This window comes from Oxyura jamaicensis, chromosome 4 (assembly GCF_011077185.1).
Source record: "Oxyura jamaicensis isolate SHBP4307 breed ruddy duck chromosome 4, BPBGC_Ojam_1.0, whole genome shotgun sequence".
In the NCBI taxonomy this organism is placed as follows: Eukaryota; Metazoa; Chordata; class Aves; order Anseriformes; family Anatidae; genus Oxyura; species Oxyura jamaicensis.
Window position 1 is genome coordinate 54,751,762 of NC_048896.1, and position 17,730 is coordinate 54,769,491.

A 17,730-nucleotide genomic window follows, 5' to 3' on the forward strand; every position below is an offset into this window, starting at 1 on the left:
AATGTTACAGGACTACTACATTTTTGAAGTACAATAATTTCAAACTCAAGTAGACTGCATTTCTGTAGATGCAGTCATTCTTCCTGCAGCCATTCATCTCCTGAGATGTAATGGAAGGTATGTAATACGGGGAGGGTATGATCTTTCACTCGTGCATAAAGCACAGTCAGCTATAAATCGTGTGCAGGAGTAATGCAACCATTACCATATCCTTTCATTATTATTTATTAGCTATTATTACACCGCTATTCTGCAAGACAAAGATGAAGTCTGGGCCTATTCTTCATCAGCAGAATCACAAGGAAGTTTGATTACACATAGAGATCCATAAAGAAAATGGTTTATATTGAAAATACTCTTATCCCTCTATATTTAAGTCTGATCCATCACCCCCTAATGTTGACGGAAACCTTCCTGTCAACTCAACTAAATGTTGAACTATCCATGCTGTCTAACTCTGGTGTCAGGGAAAGCATCATTTTTTCTTTCACCAGGTAAGAGTATCCCTTATTTACTTTTAAATTACGGTGTATGTATTTTTTCAAAGCTTCTGCTTGAGGGACATAACTGTTTTGTAGGTATCACTATGAAAACTACTTTAAACTGTGAAAACATTCACTGAAAACTCCCAATCCAGGTAACCCTAACTGGTCAGAATGAACACATCTGATGGGGAACAATCTTACTAACGAAGGATTAAACTCAGACCTTGAGTAGGCTGTTCAGATTTGGTAAAGCAGGTTTAGGACCACCCCAACTTAACGTTTTTGGCCTCTCAGGCTGAAGGCTGGCAAGGATCTGGCCTTGCACTCCGCCTAAGCCGAAAGCAGCCATCTCTTCACCTATCTTCCTTTACCACCCTCTCTCCCTGCTGTGTTGGTGTTTGTGTAGCAGGTGCTCAGCAGGCCAGCCCGAGGGCTTTGCCTCACTGGAAGACATGCCAGGGCAGGACATGGAGGAGGCCAGGCTGCCAAGCAGGTCAGTGTGTGCGCCTCGCTGACTGAGCCCACCAGTCAGCACAAAGACAGCCGCACGGAGGCACTGCCAGCCTAAACGTGCGCTGAACTGCGATTTCGGAAACCTAAGACCAGGTAGCGATAGCCAACGTAAACTGGATTGGTCCTGTAGCCGGCTGCTTTTAACGGTGCTGTTTGTGAAGTACCGTTCGCCTGCCCACCTCCTATTTAACACACAGAGAAAAGGCACACTGAATTGCACCTTACCATGTAAGACTAATTATATAACCCCAGAATCTATTGCAACCAAAAACGGTCATTTCAGGAAAAAATAATAAAAAAGCCACAATCGACCGCCAAGGCAGCGGGCGACCCCAAAACCCCCTGCCCGGGCCCTCGGCGCAGCCCGGCCCCCCTCAGCCCGGCCTCCCCGCGCCCTGGGCGCTGCCCGGCGGGGGCAGGGAGGCGGTCCTCGGGCCGTACCACTACGCGCCCCCCGCGGGGGGAGGCACGAGCAGCCGCCACCCCCCCCCCTTCGCGCCGCCACCGCCGTCCGCTTCGCCCTGCTCAGAGCTTCCCCCCTCCTTTACAGCGCCTGGGCAATCCTCGCCGGCCTCCTCCTCCTTCCCTCCCCCCGCGCGGCGAATGGTACGAGCCGCGGCCCGCCGCACAGGTGCGGCCGATGGACCGAACCAACAGCGGGGGAGGGGGCGGCGCCGCCGCAGCCTCCGCAGCCGTTGCCCGGGGGGAGGGGGCAGCGCGCCCGCCCCTCCGCCGGTAAGTGCCAGTCAGCGCGGGGGGGGGTCGGGGTTCCACTGTGTGGGGCGGGAGGGGGTGCGGGGCCCGGTCGCGCTGCGGCTCCTTGGGGCTGGAACGGCAGGGCCCTGGTGGCCGTCCCCGCGCTCGGGCGGGAGGAGAGCCGCCTGGCACAGCTCGCCGTGGGGTTAAAGAATAAAGTTGTTGGGTTTTATAGCTCGAGTCGGCTGCCTGAGGTGGGGCGGGGTGCGCGCGGAGCGGGCGCTGGGGGTTGGGGCTGGAACTGGAACCGGAACCGGTGCTTGGGGGGAAGGTGCTGGCTGAAGGGGTTAATTCGCTGGTTGTGGTGTCTGTAATGTATAACGAGTCGCGATTTGGCCAGCCGTGGTGAGGGGTTTACTTTCACGCCGAGAGAGGCCGGGGGTCTCGCAGTGCATGCGTGGCTCCCGCCATGCGCCTTCGGAAGGGTGTGCGCGGAGCTGGCTTCTTCGGTGAGAACTTCGCCTTTTGGGGCGCGGGTTGCTTCTTTTGTGGCACTGCTTGAGGGGAAAAAATCCCTGGGTCACCGTTGCCTGCCCCACCTGAGCAGTCGGGCACAAAAAGGGTAGGCTTTTCAGAAACTGGCTGCCGTAGCGCTTTAATTCTATTATAATTTTCTCCATATTCGCTTACGAGAACCAGGTTATGTTCTGTCACGTACTGGGTGACCTCGTGTGTACAGGTATTCTTGAGAGAATATCCTCACAGATGCAATGAAAGGCGTTTGCCCTTCCTCTAGTTGCCTTTACTATCACAATGGCAGAAGCTCAGGTATGAGGAAAGACAACTGGGTGAACGTGTTATAGGGTATAATTGTGGCCCTGCATGTGATGGATAGAATGAGGAAGAGGATGAATATTCCCAAGAAACGTTCTGTTTTACAGTTTGGATGACCTTTCCTATCTTCTGGTGAGAAGTCTGAGCTTTCCCTCCAGCTCCTTCCTGGTACTTAATACTTACACCTCGTGCTCCCTGTCTCAGGGCCCTCACATCCCCGCACTGCTAACAGCTGGCTTTCACTTCTGGGTGTCATCTGGCCTTTATACTTTTACTACTTTCAGTTTCTGTTCTCCTCCTCTGCAGCGTTCCCTGGGAATCTGCTTTTGTCTCCTGCAGACCAGTTCCTTTTCCTCACAGAAGGCCAGGTTTGCCAGTAAGGAAGTTTGATACTGCTTAAATAGAGCTGCTACAGTACTTTCTCCTGACTCAGCCTGGCTTGTGACTTCTGTTTATCGGTTATTGCTATATACAGGTCTCGGCTCAAGTCATAGTCCTCCCTGGCCTTATTGCTGTTGGCTGGAAGTAAAAATCCGTGTTTTCATTCCTTCTGTGCTCACCACTCTTTCTCACATCAAAATTTGTTAATTTAAGCTAAAGAGTAACCAGTAATGCTTTATCACTAGTGCCACAGAAAACTTAGCTTTCCCTCTAGGTAAGTTAAACTACTAGTGTAAAAATATATATATCCTTGTACATTTGGAAAGCTTCCTTTTGGCCAGATTTTGTGCACCAGAGTCGTCTAAAACCTGCTTGCAGTGCCAAGCAAGATTGAGGCATGCAATTGTAATACAAGTGTTGGCAGCTTCTCACCAGTAAAAGTGACATACAGGAAGGTGGTGGGGCCCTGGTGGCTGGGGGCCAGGGACAGCACGGGTGCCACTCCTCTGCCGGGACTACCGCTCCCAGCAGCGCCTGGGCTGAAAGTGAAAATAAACTCCAGGTTGCGCTTCTTTTTTTCTTCCTCCCCTGTCTCTCCCCTCCTCCTTTGGGTAGCCGCACATGTCCTTTCTCTTTTGTTTTCCGCCCCGCAGGCTGGCTACGCGCTAGGTCTGCGGAGACCGCCCGGAGCCGCTGCCCTGGGAGAAGTTGGAGCAGGAGCCCACTACCCGGAGCAGCACTTTGTACGTGGCCACCAGCCCGGGCCGAGCATTAAAACTTTCCTGTTTCTCTCCGTCGTTCCCACATGCAGGTTGATAACGCCAGCCCAGCCCGCCTTTCCCCTCGCTGCTGCTACCTTGGGTGCTGGAAGGCCAACGCTCTGCAACCCGGCCTGCTGCGGCCTCCTTTTGCCGGCCCTGGGGCTGCTGGCTGGCTTTGTGGGGCCATGTGGGGCTAGGAGAGGTGCAGCCAGTCTGCGCGGCGTGAGGCACTAAACATGGAGGCGGCGAGTAAACCAGATGGCGGGGAGCGGAGCCATCACGGCAGCAGCACGGACGCTCCCGGGGAAGCTTCCATGGACTGCTACTTGCGATCTCAGGGCTTGTACAGGAAGAGAGTTGCCAAGGATGGGTCTTGTCTTTTCAGGGCTGTGGCCGAGCAGGTAACTGGTTGCTTAAAGAAAGCCATTTTGGGGGGAACCAGGGGTAGTGGGGCTCGTTAGTGGGTGATAATGCTATAATGTGGATGAGCATAGGTTAAGGTTACACAGACATGCACCGAGGGGGTAAAAAAGAGGTAATTAGTGTCTGGGGGGGGGGGGGGGGGGGGGGAAGTTCTGCATGCCCAGGCTTCTCGTCTCTCAGAACACATTACCTTCTAAGTTTTGACCTTTCACTGCTGCCTCAGAGCATTTTTCAGGGGACGATTTCAACATTTGGGTACAGCTGCTTTGTATGTGACTGCAGGAAGCTGAATTCGGTGGGAAGAGTTTAAGAGCCTTGTTCTGAGTTGTGTTAAGTAATTTACTGTAAAATTAGAGAAAGTGAGTAATTTATCTTCAATTCTTCCTGTTGCGTTCCCCTCCCCCATTTCAGTGTTACTGTTAAAGGAAAAAAGTGACAGCGTCATCTTGTCTTAAATACAAGCAAACAGCAGTGGGAGCTCTGGTGCTTCAGATTGTGAGAGCCTAAATTCCTGTACTAATTATACACAGTTCACATTCTCTTTTTTTTTTCCAAATTATTTTTTTCCACTGAAATTAAGTTCAGGCAAGCAAACACTTGTTCTGTAGAAAGTGTTTTTTTATTTCAAGGGAATGATCAGTGAATATGCATTGATATTCTGATGTTTTTCATTAGTTTATAGAGAAGACTTCCCTCACATTCCAGTGTGCATAGAACATTTTTTAAAACTTTTTTCTTAAATTTTTGACACTTGATTCTTATTTTCTTAAAGAGAAGGTCTATAATTCAGAGTTAATAGGTGTGTAGTCACAATTTTTGCTGATTCTCTGTACCCTTTGTGCACAAAAGCTGAACAGATCTGAATTGGAAGCCTCTTAAATTGAGGGTAGTATGTAAGAATTGCAAGTGGCTGCAATTTAAATTGGCTGGAACTTCCCCATGTTATAATGGGGATGTACACAAAGTCATGCTAGACATAGCTCTGAAACTATGATAAAAATAATATATACATATTTTCCAGGAAAGATTTGAACAGGGGTAGAGTGCAGGTGTCATTGTGATCTGAATTCCTGGCTTTCCAACCACTGTTTGGGCAACAGGACTACTCCTGTTAAATCAAGGATAAGCAGCCCTGCGGTCTCTTGGATTTGGTTGGACTTCCTGACAAGTGCACGTTTGTAGTTTTTTCATCCACTCCTGCTGTAACTTCACTTGAAGTTCTTTGCAAATGATTCAGTTGAAGAATGACAACAAACGCCACTCCTTCACACAGTAAATCCACACGCAGTTGAATGTTTCAATTTAGTAAATATGTGAACTCTGGAGGTACTTAATTTTGGATAAGTAGTTGAAGTTTCACCTCCGTAAAGATGTTACTGAATGAGTAAACATTTGAAATAGTCTTAAAAATAAAACTAGAATATCTCTGAGGCTGTATTTAGACTATATTCATCAAAAATCATAAGACTTGGTGTCACTTTCTTTGATTTCTCCCACTGTAGGTGTTACACTCTCAGTCTCGGCACATTGATGTTAGGATGGCTTGTGTAGACTATCTTCGGAAAAACAGGGAGAAGTTTGAAGCGGTAAGTATTTTTGTTCTCTTTGTGAGCTTTCAAAGAGAACATTATTCCTTCACTTTTCCAAAGTATATTCTCCTGTTTGTGAGTATTCGTCATAGCTATATACTAGCTGATGCTTTGTAAAGTGAGTGCCCTTTAAATTAATTGACAGGTGGTAGTAACTCATTTTCAGAAGCCCCGGGGAAAGACCTGGATACTGCTTGGGCTGGGCAGATGTGGGGTGGAAAGAGTAAAAACTCCAGTGTTCATTTAAAAATAAAATCAAACCTTAAACTCTTCAGTCTGCCATGGAGTGATGAAAATCTGGATTTTATTTTAGTATAATGTTTAATAAAAATTACAAAATATCGTGCTAATTAATTGCTTTTACAATATATGAGGGACTTTACTGATGAGATTAGTGAAATTTGTTTCAGGGTCTGCAATTTATTATGTATTGACATTATGGGTTTTTTGTTTTTTCCTCTTGCATAAACATCTGTAACAAATTCCTCCATCAACCATGGACATCAAATATCATTTTGATATTGGTGTATATCCGGCCAGTGTCATCAGTGCCAACATTCTAAAATCCTTTTTTAGTTGCCTTTGAAAGAGTGGTAATAAGTAATGGTGCTCCTTCTTGTGTTCCAGTGTAGGTACCATCTAATTAATTACCAGGATAGACAAAACAGGATTATAGCTAAGCACTTCTTACTAGAGGACTATTACTCAGGTCTCTTTGTTCTAAATTTACCCAGACACAGAATAAAAAGCCTGCCTTATGTATACAGTGGCGTAGGGAGGAGAAGGGAAGCAGGATTGGGAGCTTATGTGTATGTTGTAACTTCTGACAGTGTCCTGTGTTCTAATGGTCACTCAAGAAACTGTCAAGAAAGACTTAAGTGAAGTGCAGTGAATCTGAGAGGATGAAGCACTGACTTGCCTATTTCCATTTGCCAGGACTGTTTGATTTCTTTGTCTCCAGTCCATCTGACTTACCAGCCCTTAGATCCCTCCCCCCTGTTTTTTTTTCCTTGCCCCCATTGCTGGTTCTCCGACCCATTTATTTCCAGAATTAGCCCATTCACTCCAAAGCGGTTTGTCTAGACTTGCTTTCTTGTGGCATTATGAAATTTTGGGAAATGTTAGGATCCTTCTTGACTGTAAATATGTGTTGTTTTCCCTTCCCCGGTTCTGCCTTCTTGGCTGGGTAACTGTGTTGTCAACCCTAGCTGCTTTTACTGTCTTGGTCCTTGCCACCAAACTCCTAGGCTCCATGTATATAAAATCTCGCTGTTCTTTTTTTTCCTCAGACTTGAACCAGGTGATGTAACCTCTCCTCTAACCACCTTTGCTGTACTTCTGAAAAGCCTCTTTAAAAAAAAAAAAAAGTGCTTTTCAAGATAGGTGTTTCATGTACAGGGTTGAGGTGTTTCATATCTTATTTCCTAGTGTTCCTATTCCCTCAGATACCTCACCACAGTTCTGCTGATCTCCTTTGCTTCCTATGTCTCTTACTATACCTTGTGTTTTCTGTCTAAAATACGTCATTGTTAACTTTTTTTCTCTTTAAAAGAGGTATGCCTCGTTTCCCATGTCTCTTCAACTATTTCCTCATCTGCTGCTTTAGTAGTTAAGTGCTATTGACATGTACTGGTGGTACTCACTGAAGCTCCTCTGTCTATTGTAACCATTTCAGCTTGGATTTCTTTTTTACTCTCTATAGCATAGATCCTTCTATAACCAAAAGTTACAAGTGATTGTGTGTAATCACAATTTGCATTTTCATCCCCATCTTTTCTTGAAGTGTCATCTTTGCTGCTGTCTTCTCTTCATTCTCTTTTTTTACTTCTTCAGTTTTCTACGAGAAGTTTCTGCTGTCCTTCCTTTCCTCCTTTTTCCGTTATCTTTATGCTATTTTATTTCAGTGCACTCAAAATCTTCTGTCTATGCTGCTGTTTCTCAGATCCACCTTTTTATTTCATACCTGATTACTTCTGCTAAATTTTGATCAGACTGATGCTTCTTGGGAAGAAACACCATCAAGTCAGGTTCAAAATGGCTAAAGCAGAACTTGTAATCCCACTGTTATCTGTGTTTTCCTTATAACCTTGTTTCTTAAAAGCTGTGGTTAGAGAGGCTATTCTGCCTGTAATTTAAGCAGTAGTTTCCATTATGAACCTTGTTTTGTCTTCTCTGGATCCTTACTTGAGCTAAATCAAGCCAAATGTGTCTCAGTGACATTTTAAAAATACATCCAGCTTGTTGGCCAGCATGGCTTAAACTTTGAAGTTAACATCTCTGTTAGTTCAACATCTCTCACCATGGCCTTGACAAATGTAGATTTGCTCTCTGTGCATGGTAAGGAGTGCAGCTGAAGGATTATTTTCTTAGCCTATCACTTAGTGTTGTCTGTTTGCATCCTTCCACTGGAAGTAAAAGCAGTTTATTTGAAGTGATACAGAAAAGGGAAAAAGTTCTTTATGACTTGCCTACACAAAGTATAGTTGTACTACAGAAACATGACTCCTGCTTGTGCTTGTCCATTGCTGCCAATTTCTTTTAACAAGATATTTTGATAAGCAGACATACACTCCAGTGATGCCTTGCATGCCTGGGATGAATTCCTCATAAACATCTATTTGATGGCCTCTTTACTTTCTTTTGGATTCATCTTTGGCTGCTGTTTTTTTTTTTTTCTTTTGTTTTGATTGTGTGAGATCTCCAAAAGCTGTTTATATGGTTTTCTAGGATGCAGACCTATACATTTAAAGCCTTTTTTTTCCCCCTCATTTCTACATCACTTTATGTGATTGTGAGCGCTTTGAGGGCAGGGTAGTCTTAAATTTCTAATGATAATTTATCATTGGTATAGTGGGTCACAGACTGGGGCATCCATTTGCTACACTAATAAAAATATTACCTTTTTTTTAATACAGTTCATAGAGGGGCCATTTGAAGACTATTTAAAATGTTTGGAAAATCCACAGGTATGGTACACTTATAGTAGAAAGCAGTTACTTTGTTGATCGGTAATTGGGATTTTTTTTTGCAAATATTTCTGCGTTTGAGATTTTTGTATTATGTGCTTATATAGATACGCATACTCTATTGTAAAATGTTTTGGGACTTTTTTCAATTAATTTAAACATTTTATTCCCCCAAATTGTATCCAAATGTTTCTAACCTCTAAAAATGCCAAAAAACAAACCATGGCTGGCTTTTTTCATCACCTAGACTTTTAGACCTTTATTCAAGGTTGTCTTAAAGAAAAACAGTTACTGACATAGGGAATATTATGTACAGTAGCCGCAGGCTGTTACAAAGATACAGATGTAAAGCAAAATAGATTTTTTTTTCTATTTCATTTTAGTCTTTTTTTGCTGGGGCGTTAACAGTTTATATAAGCTAAGTCTGTCCGCTTTGTGTTAGCACATTTCGTAAGACCATGTCAAGATATCTGTGTTTTAAGCAGGAGAGTTAACCTTCAGGGCTCTTTTTCCAGTTCATCTTTAGTTTAAGGCCTGCAAAACCGGACAGTTCTGAAGGCAGAGAGTAACTTTTTTAATACAAAAAGCACTTGGTAGATGTGATGCTTGGTAGGCTGACGGTTGTTTAACAAAAGGAAAAAGAAGCACTATCACCTCTCAAAATCATCCTTTTTAATGATAGCTCTGCATTTATGGGGTTGTTTTAAATTCTCAATTTAGTACAGAGCAGTTTCTACTTTGGGGGAAAAGGAGAGAAGCTTCCAGCTTCTATTCCTTAACCTTACTGAACAGTTATTATTTCAAAAAATACTTGGAATACACTCAAAGTTCCTTGGCTGAACTCCTGACTCAGTGTCAATATATTTTTGACAATGATGTCTTGGTTCTCTTTATCTGTGCATGAAGAAGTATACTAATTGTGTGTTTGATTTAACTTAATTTTCTTTTTTCTTTTTTTCCAATACAGGAATGGGTTGGACAAGTAGAAATAAGTGCCCTTTCTCTTATGTACAAGTAAGAAAACCTTTAAATGCATTTTACTGAGGTCAGTTCAGTTTTATTAGTTAATGAGCTGGAATACAAAAGATGGAATTGTATATTGCATTGTTGTGGTGGTTTTACCGTGCTAGGCAGCTGAACACCACAACTGCACTCTCACTCCCCCCTCCTCAGATGAGGAGGGGAAGAAGTAAAGGAAAGAACAACTCGCGGGTTGAGATAAGGATAATTTAATTAAAGAGAAAAAATATTATTAAGGAAATATTATTAATTAAACAATTCAACTACAGGGAAAAAGGGAAAGGGGGAAAGGGAATAACAAAAGTAAAGGCTGTGCAGAAGTGTAGAGGAAAGAAATTACTCTCTACTTCCTACAAATGAGCAATGCTTAACCACATCCTTGAAGCAGGGCCTCAACGCACGTAGCTGGTGTTCGCGAGGAGGACAGACGTTTTCGCAATGAGAGCCCACCCCTCCCCTCTTCTTCCTTTTTCCACCTTTTATTGCTGAGTGTGACATCATATGGTATGGAATATCCCTTTGGTTGGTTTAGGTCAGCTGCCCTGGTGATGTTTCTTTCTCACTTTTTTGGCCACCCCCTAGGAGGGTCAGAGAGAGTCCTGATGCTGTGCCAGCACTTCTCAGCAGCAGACACAACACCGGTGTGATACCACTGCTGTTCTAGCTACAAGTGCAGAGTGCAGCACTGTATGGGCTGCTGCAGGGAAAGTTAACATCCTAGCCAGACCCAGTACAATTGTAGTTCTTATAAAATAACAAATACACTTTGAAAACTGCAGCTGTCAAGGTATTAAATAAAAATCGAAGAGTGAGCTTTCAGAGTGATGATCTCAGATTAGAATAACAGTTTGCAGTATTGTCAATCTTCTCACCTGCATGAGTAATTGTGGGTAGAATCTTACTGTTTGTATTTTTGTTCATTTTTATATCTGTTCTGTAAAAACTACTTCTCTTCCTATTTCTCACCAAGGCCTTAATAGTAGCCCTATCACTAAGCAGTGGTCTGTATCTATTTCTTTATTGCCTCTCTACAAATACTCTAATGTGGATTAGTGAGATTAGGCTGTATGTGAGAAAGCCATTCTCGTACCTCCCATGTGTGAAGTCATAAAAGACTGCCTGGTTTTCTGCTGTTTTTTTAGCTTTATTCTCTTTTCTGTGGATGTTTTCCTTTTTTCCACAGTATCAGTACTGACAAAATAGTTTAACCATAGCTTGAGCTATGCCTAAGAAAAATTTTGGTATTTGTACATAGAGAAACACTCCTCTTGGTCAAAGTGGGGATGGTGATGAAGGTAGAGGGAAAGTAGGAATGATGATGAAGGTAGAGGGAAAGAGTTGCTTCTCTTCCTGCATGCTGGCAGATTGGAGGAAAGCAGAGTTAAGTTTCCTGCTCTATGCCAAGTGGAGAAATGAGAGAGTTTCAGACTTCTCAAGCACAGGCTGGAAATAATGTATTGATAGATTTGTCTTCATTTCAACTCGTCAAATCCGTCACATACCTATCCGTCACATACCTACTTCGGTTAGACTATTTTTTTCTCCTCCCTGAAGCAGGTGGCTTCCTGAGCTATGAAGCTATTTTCTTCTCAGAATTGCTCTCTTTGAGTTGTTACAGAATGATGGTAGGGGGTTGGTTTTATTTGTTTTTGTTTTCAGTCCAGAAACTGTAGTGAATATACTTAATCATTTTGCAAGACTAATTAAACTTTGCTTTTGTGAGCAAAGTTGTTGAAGGAAGTGATGGGCTAGTGAGCAAAGAATTTGAAAGGAGGACTGTGGATAAAAGGGAGGAAAAAATAATTGTCAGACCATGACACTGATTTATAACAGAAAAACATAGCAAAGAATCATAGTCTTCCAGTTTCTAGGAAAAAAAGCATGTCAATATCAGTTGTGGATTTTCCTTTATTTGTCACTTTGACGTATTATACTTCAATAAAAAAAAAAAAAAAATCCACGTTTAAAATGTGGATAGCAAACTGAGAATTTACACATATGTAGTAGCCTAACTGTTCATTTATGGTATTTTTAATCATCTTAAGTGTAATGAGGGAGGCATGTCACCTCGGAAAGCAGTCATTGCATAGGACTAAAACTTAGTTTGCAGAAGTAAAATTTTCTAAACCCATTTTGAGAAAGTATGCAGTGCAGTGGCAACACTGCAGCAGCACACAATTGTAGTTTTGATCCAAACTTCACCCAAAGCTTGTTTTCATTCTCTCAGTTGAAGAGACAAGTGTTTTTTTTTCTGCTTTAAATCTGGCAATTTGAGTCTAATGAACACAGCATGATCTTGGACTCTGAGCTGCTGGCTCTGTCCAAAGAGGAAAGGAAAGTGAGCCCTCTGAATGTTTTTTTTTTTTTTTTTTTTTTTTTTTTTTAACAGTGTGGTAACTATTTTAAAAAGCAGCAGGCAAGAAGAGTTTCTGACCACAGGTGTGGGCTGCTCTGTTAGCTGCTCTCAGTGCCCAGAAGTGTTCTTGGGCATGTGTAATTGATCCGCTAGGACAGATTTAGCTAAAGTCATTGCTCAGCTTCTGGAAATGTATTGCTGTTTCCTGTTTCTTTTCATAAAACCTCCTCTTTCTTCAAGTGGATTTCCACATGGCATAAATGAATTCTCTACAACTGAGAGGCTATGAACCTTCCAGGGACAGTTCTGTCTTGACTTCATGGATGTGTTGCACTTGTCATCGGCTCTGTGCGCGTTGTGTCAGTCACTTTGTTATAATAGGCCAATGTCTGTGCTTACAGGAAAACACACCAAATTCTCTGCTCAACTTTACTGACTTTGTTCCCCTTTTCATCTATGATGCTTTATGTCTCTGTATGAATTGAACTTTTGTCATCTTTCTTTGTGTTGGGAATGGTTGTAGAAAGACTTTTGGGACAGTGCATGAGCATACAACTCCAAATCAAGGCAAATAGAAGAATATGCAAATATGTTCAGAACACTGCATAAGATCATTTTTAAAAGTCAACCTAACAAACGGTAATTATATCAAAGTTGTCTATCTGTAAATATTGGTAAGTTGGAAACAATAACATTTGTACTGCTATTTAAAAAAAGGAAAACAAGTGCTTATGGAAAAAAGACAAGAAATCAGTCTTGTACTAAGAAAAAAGAGTACAAGGGGCACAGTAATGAAATACAGGAATATTAATTATGGGATGACAATTTTGCAAGGAATTTAAATGTTTCTACTGAGAGAGGAGTAGAAATAGCTTGGGGAAAAAAAAAAGGCTATGTATTTAAATCACTACCAACTGTTTCCATGTTAAGTCTCTTCTGTGACATTACGAGCTAAGAATTGGTATGGTGCACTGCAAGCTCCTCTTCCTGTGATACAAGGCTGCAGTGCATCATAGCAGATGTGGTCTTGCGCAGAAATTTGACCTGTAGTGAAAACTGGGAGTATAAGACATAATACTGGATGTTACATGTAAATATCTTCTGTTTGAGCTCTTCCTGAGAAAGCAAAATATTTCCTAAAAGTAGGTCTCTGTTTGATCAGTGTTGGTTGCACTTGTCTTCAGTATTCTTTTCCGCTAGGTATTGTTTGTGGTTATGTATGTTCCTTGAACTTGGGTTGAATATTTCTGTTTTTATTGATAAGTTTTCACATGAATTCTTAATTACTATTTTTTTCCTTAGGAAAGATTTTATAATATACCGGGAACCAAATGCTTCTCCTTCACATGTAACTGAAAATGGCTTTTCTGATAAGGTAAAGAAAATAAATGGCTACTGTGAAAGACTGAATGAAGACTACTGTAATTAACAACAAACAGTATAATATGAGTTTTATTATTCAACAAAAAGAAAATGTTTAGAGAACTCAATTTCTACAAATTATTTTGTACGTATTTATGGCAGCCATACTGTTAATACGGGTAGCTCTTTTAAAATAGCTGGTTCATGTTTGGGGTGTGGCATATCTTCCTGGTAGTCTAAAATTCTGAAAATCTATTTACAACTGATGTGGACTCACAGCTATCAGTGTCTTAAATTCTTCTTGACTTCTGGTCAAATTGTTCTTGATTTAAAGGACATTCACTAAGCTTTTTGGCTGTTTTATTGGAGCTTAGAAATCTTGATATACAACAAAGCTTGTTGGCACATTGAATTTAAAAGGCAGTGTTCATATGAAAAATCAAGTGAGATGTAAAACTTAAAATCTGTGGTTTTTTTAATAGGTATTGCTGTGCTTCTCAAATGGAAACCACTATGATATTGTTTATCCCATAGAGTATTCAGAAAGGGCTGCTCTGTGCCAGTGTAAGTATTATGTTGGTTAGATAAAAGCATATATTTTTACTGAAAACAATAACATCACCTTTCAGTTAAAGGGAAAAGGCTCTGTATGAAGATTTATTCTGTAGGAGCTTAGTTTTCCATTTGAATTGTCAATGATTGGATGATTTTGCAAGAAAATAAATTCTCCTGTGCTGATTCTTGAGACATGACAGTGCAGAATATCTACCTAGAGGGGAAAATTTACCTCCCTCCTAGAGTTTGGGTGCTCTAATATGAACAGAAAATGTTACACTAATTTATAATCTGTTGCATTATCTTTGGTCAGCATTCAGGTTTTAACTTCATGTTTCAGATGATGTTAGCAAGCTAGTACTAAGTTACACATGCAAGGATAATTTTGTCAGAGGAAATAATGGGAGTTGCATGTGCAAAAGACTGAAAACATCTACACGGATTATTGTGTGTTCTTTTTTTAACCAGATTGAAGCGATGCCCAAAGGTTCTAACCAGGCTCGATGGGTCACTTGGCAACCCCTGCAGGGATTCTGATTCTTCATGAAAATTCTGCCCATGTGCAGAGTTAAAGGCTAAGGCCCAATTTGCCTGTCAAGAGACCTGATTGCTGCTAGTCGTTTCATGCATACTCGTTAAACCGTAATAGCTGCAGCTGTTTTGGCTTCTAATGACTTCACTGTTTCAGTTAAGACTTCAAAATGCTTGTTTGCTTGGATTGAAGTAACTTCAAATGCCTCTATCATGATAACGTAAAATCTCATTTACCTTATAATCGATCTTGTCCTTTCACTTTCTTGGCCCCTTCTCCAGCTCTTCTGTATGAGTTACTATATGAGAAGGTATTTGATACAGATGTGAAGAAAATCATAGCAGAACTTAGTGCTGTTGGTATGACAGATGAAAGTAATGGTAGCAGTGAAGTGTCTGCTTCAGATTCAGAAGATGACAGCTACAGGTAAATGGGGTTTAGAATTCAACGTAAGATGCCTGTGAACAATACATGTCTCTTTACTTAAGGGAATACTGCTGTTACAATGTGTCCCCCTTCTGTTGAAAACAGCAAAATCCCCTGGGAGAGTTGTCAGTATGCCAGTCTGGCATGTTAAAGTCCATGACAATTACTTGCCTCACTCTCATAGCACAGTTGAATTACAAGAATTTAATCCAACCTGTCTTGCTTCTACACTTGGGCTGAAATGTCTGCTTGATAGAGGGTGCTTAAATTTAGCTAATGGAGAAAGAAAGATGTAGCTTGCTCTGCTTTCTTTGTTCCTTGATCATTACGAAGTGATGATATTCATGGGTTTCTATTCCTCTTGCTGGACTTGAATGCTCTGGATAGCTTTTAGATATTTTTTCCTGTTGATTGTTTTTGCACAGTAAGTCTTTTACAGTGCCAATTTTGCATTTATGTATTGGCAGGTTTTCTTCTGTTGTCTAAGACTGTTCTTAAAACCCTAGCTTGTGTGAAATTCCACTGAAGCCATGAAAATTAGTGCAGCATGCCCCTTCTTCCTGTTGAAAGTCATTAAAGTCTCTTTTGGGGCCTTTGCATGTGGCAGAAGAAATTCATTGAGACTTTGGGAGCCTTTTTTTTTTTTTTGTCATGCTCAAGACAACAGAGGAAGCTGATAGAAATCACCAGAGAAAGAATACCAAGCTCTGGGAATGGGATTAGCTTCCTTTCTTGTATGGAAAAAAATACCAGGGAACATTTCCAGTTAAAATACGAAGTATTTCTGCCTAGAGGAACAATCAGTGCAGTTAAATGTCAAAGTATGGAAACCTTCTCTATTTCTTTTTGGTTTTGGAACTTTCCTGAGCTGCTTATGCAGTAGCATTGCCCTGTATTATTGCGATTCATGAGCAAATACACTGCTAACCTCTCTAACACCTTTGTAAATTAAGGTCATATGCTCACTGGAGACCATCAAACTCAATGCTTTTGATTTAAACCATATGTCTTTTGACGCAAGAACTAGTGGGTATGACTCTTGACCTACTTAACCTGAATTACAAACATTTTGCTCTGCATGTACAAGTCTTATTTTTTTTTTCATGTCTTAAAGTTGTCTTCAGCTCGTTTCTTCACTGAGTTTTCTGGATGATCTTTTCATTTTATAAACGTTAACATTTCAGTTACGTTATTTTTAAATGTTAGAAGCTATTTTGTTTTGGGAGAAGTTAACACTGACGGTTGCCTACAACTTCCAATGATGTCAGGTGTGGAAAATAGAGAGTAAGTTAGAGTGCCTGGTACTGGTTAACTAATGGAGTGTGGTTTTTGTTTGGTTGGTTTTGCTGGCTTCTTTTGCTCTTTTTTATAGTAACAGCAAAATATTAGTGGAATTTATTTCCTTTATCACCCTCACTTTCTTTTAAACTGATGGCTAAATTTGTTTGTATAAGGTAGACTTTCTAAAAAATTGTACTTAGAAACAAAATCTTAGTTTTAGATTTATATGGTATAGAAATAAAGTTAAATCTAAACCAAGAAATACTAGATAAAGATGTTGCATGGTATGTTTAATGCGGAAGAATAGGAAGAGAATGGTAGCTTTATTTTATTTACTTCCAAGGTGTTTCTTACTGGGTTTCCGGCCCTTCCTTAGCACTATACTATCACTTCTCCCTTTGTTCTTTTGCAGAAGTAAAACTACAACAGTTGGTGATATGAATGGAGTAAAGTCTCTTTCTAGCAACAAGGTATTTATATGCTAAGATTAATTTTCCTCCCATTAAATTGTATTCTTATTTTTAGTGTTTAGCGTTCATGAGATAATCTTGAATTTCTAGTTATCCTAACATAATATCTTAAAAACTTTTGGCATGTTGAATGCAAACATTACTTTTGAAAGAAATAAATAGTGCCCTTTCTAGTGCTGTTTAGTTTTGATGTAGTTAATTTTCTTCTGGTATGGTTAAAAGAACACCATACAACTTAATTTCTCAAAAGTCTTATGCTTTACGTATTTTTGGCTCATTTGTATTTCAGATCAGAGTTAAAGTGATTAAAAAAAATGCAAAATTTAAAAACCTCTGTGTAATTGACCACTTAGCACTTTGTTTAAATTTCATACAGCACCTTAAGAGCAATGGAAATCCCACCTTGTTGGTTTTGCCTAAAAAAGTTCTGAGATCACTCAATCCATCAGTGTACAGAAATGTTGAATATGAGGTTTGGCTACAATCCAAATGGGGTAAGTAACTGCATACTTACAGCTCCAGCTTCTGCATGCTGATGTATAAAGTGGAGTCCTCTAGAACAGTGACGTAAATGACAGTTTCATTTTAGGCAGGGGTCTTCCTCATGTGGGTCTGTGTGGATTGAGAACTACAACTATTGCTCTTCAATTTTACTATGTTAATAAAAAAAAAAAACTTTTAGCGTATTTAAACTAATAGTATGTTACTGCTAATGTGTTTACAGATCAGCAAAAACAAGATTTTTCCATTGCTGCTGGCATGCAATACTCAGTTGGCGATAAATGTAAAGTAAGTAATACAGAATTACAGCTTATAGAGACAGTAATGTTTTCTTTTCAGGATGCCAATTTTCCCATTTAGGTAACTATTTTTATATATAAATCAATAGTTTTGAAGTATTTCATGCTTGTGTATGTATGTAACTATTAGGGACATGGTTTAGTGGGTGATGGGGGGTGGTTGGACCAGATGATTTTGGAGGTTTTTTCCAACCTTTTTGATTCTATTATAAAAGGAAAATCATTATCCTATTAATAGGAAAAACACCTCTCTAAACTTAAACCCCTCTCCCCCCCCCCC

General features: G+C 40.8%; 1 protein-coding gene across 5 annotated transcripts in view; it reads left to right on the top strand.

Moving 5' to 3' along the window:
* Positions 1–2,717: 2,717 nt before the first annotated feature.
* Positions 2,718–17,730, top strand: part of OTUD4 (OTU deubiquitinase 4) — a 29,210-nt gene continuing 14,197 nt past the window's right edge. For 3 of the 5 annotated variants that reach the window (XM_035323414.1, XM_035323417.1, XM_035323416.1), the window contains exons 1-10: positions 3,563–4,071; positions 5,596–5,679; positions 8,598–8,648; positions 9,616–9,662; positions 13,327–13,399; positions 13,869–13,950; positions 14,755–14,899; positions 16,593–16,650; positions 17,027–17,144; positions 17,375–17,439. In XM_035323414.1, coding sequence (XP_035179305.1) covers positions 3,907–4,071; positions 5,596–5,679; positions 8,598–8,648; positions 9,616–9,662; positions 13,327–13,399; positions 13,869–13,950; positions 14,755–14,899; positions 16,593–16,650; positions 17,027–17,144; positions 17,375–17,439 — 888 coding nt within the window. In that variant the 5' untranslated portion in view covers positions 3,563–3,906. Of the gene's footprint in view, positions 2,905–3,562; positions 4,072–5,595; positions 5,680–8,597; positions 8,649–9,615; positions 9,663–13,326; positions 13,400–13,868; positions 13,951–14,754; positions 14,904–16,592; positions 16,651–17,026; positions 17,145–17,374; positions 17,440–17,730 lie in introns of those variants that run through there. The other 2 variants (XM_035323415.1, XM_035323419.1) reach the window with 2 other exon arrangements.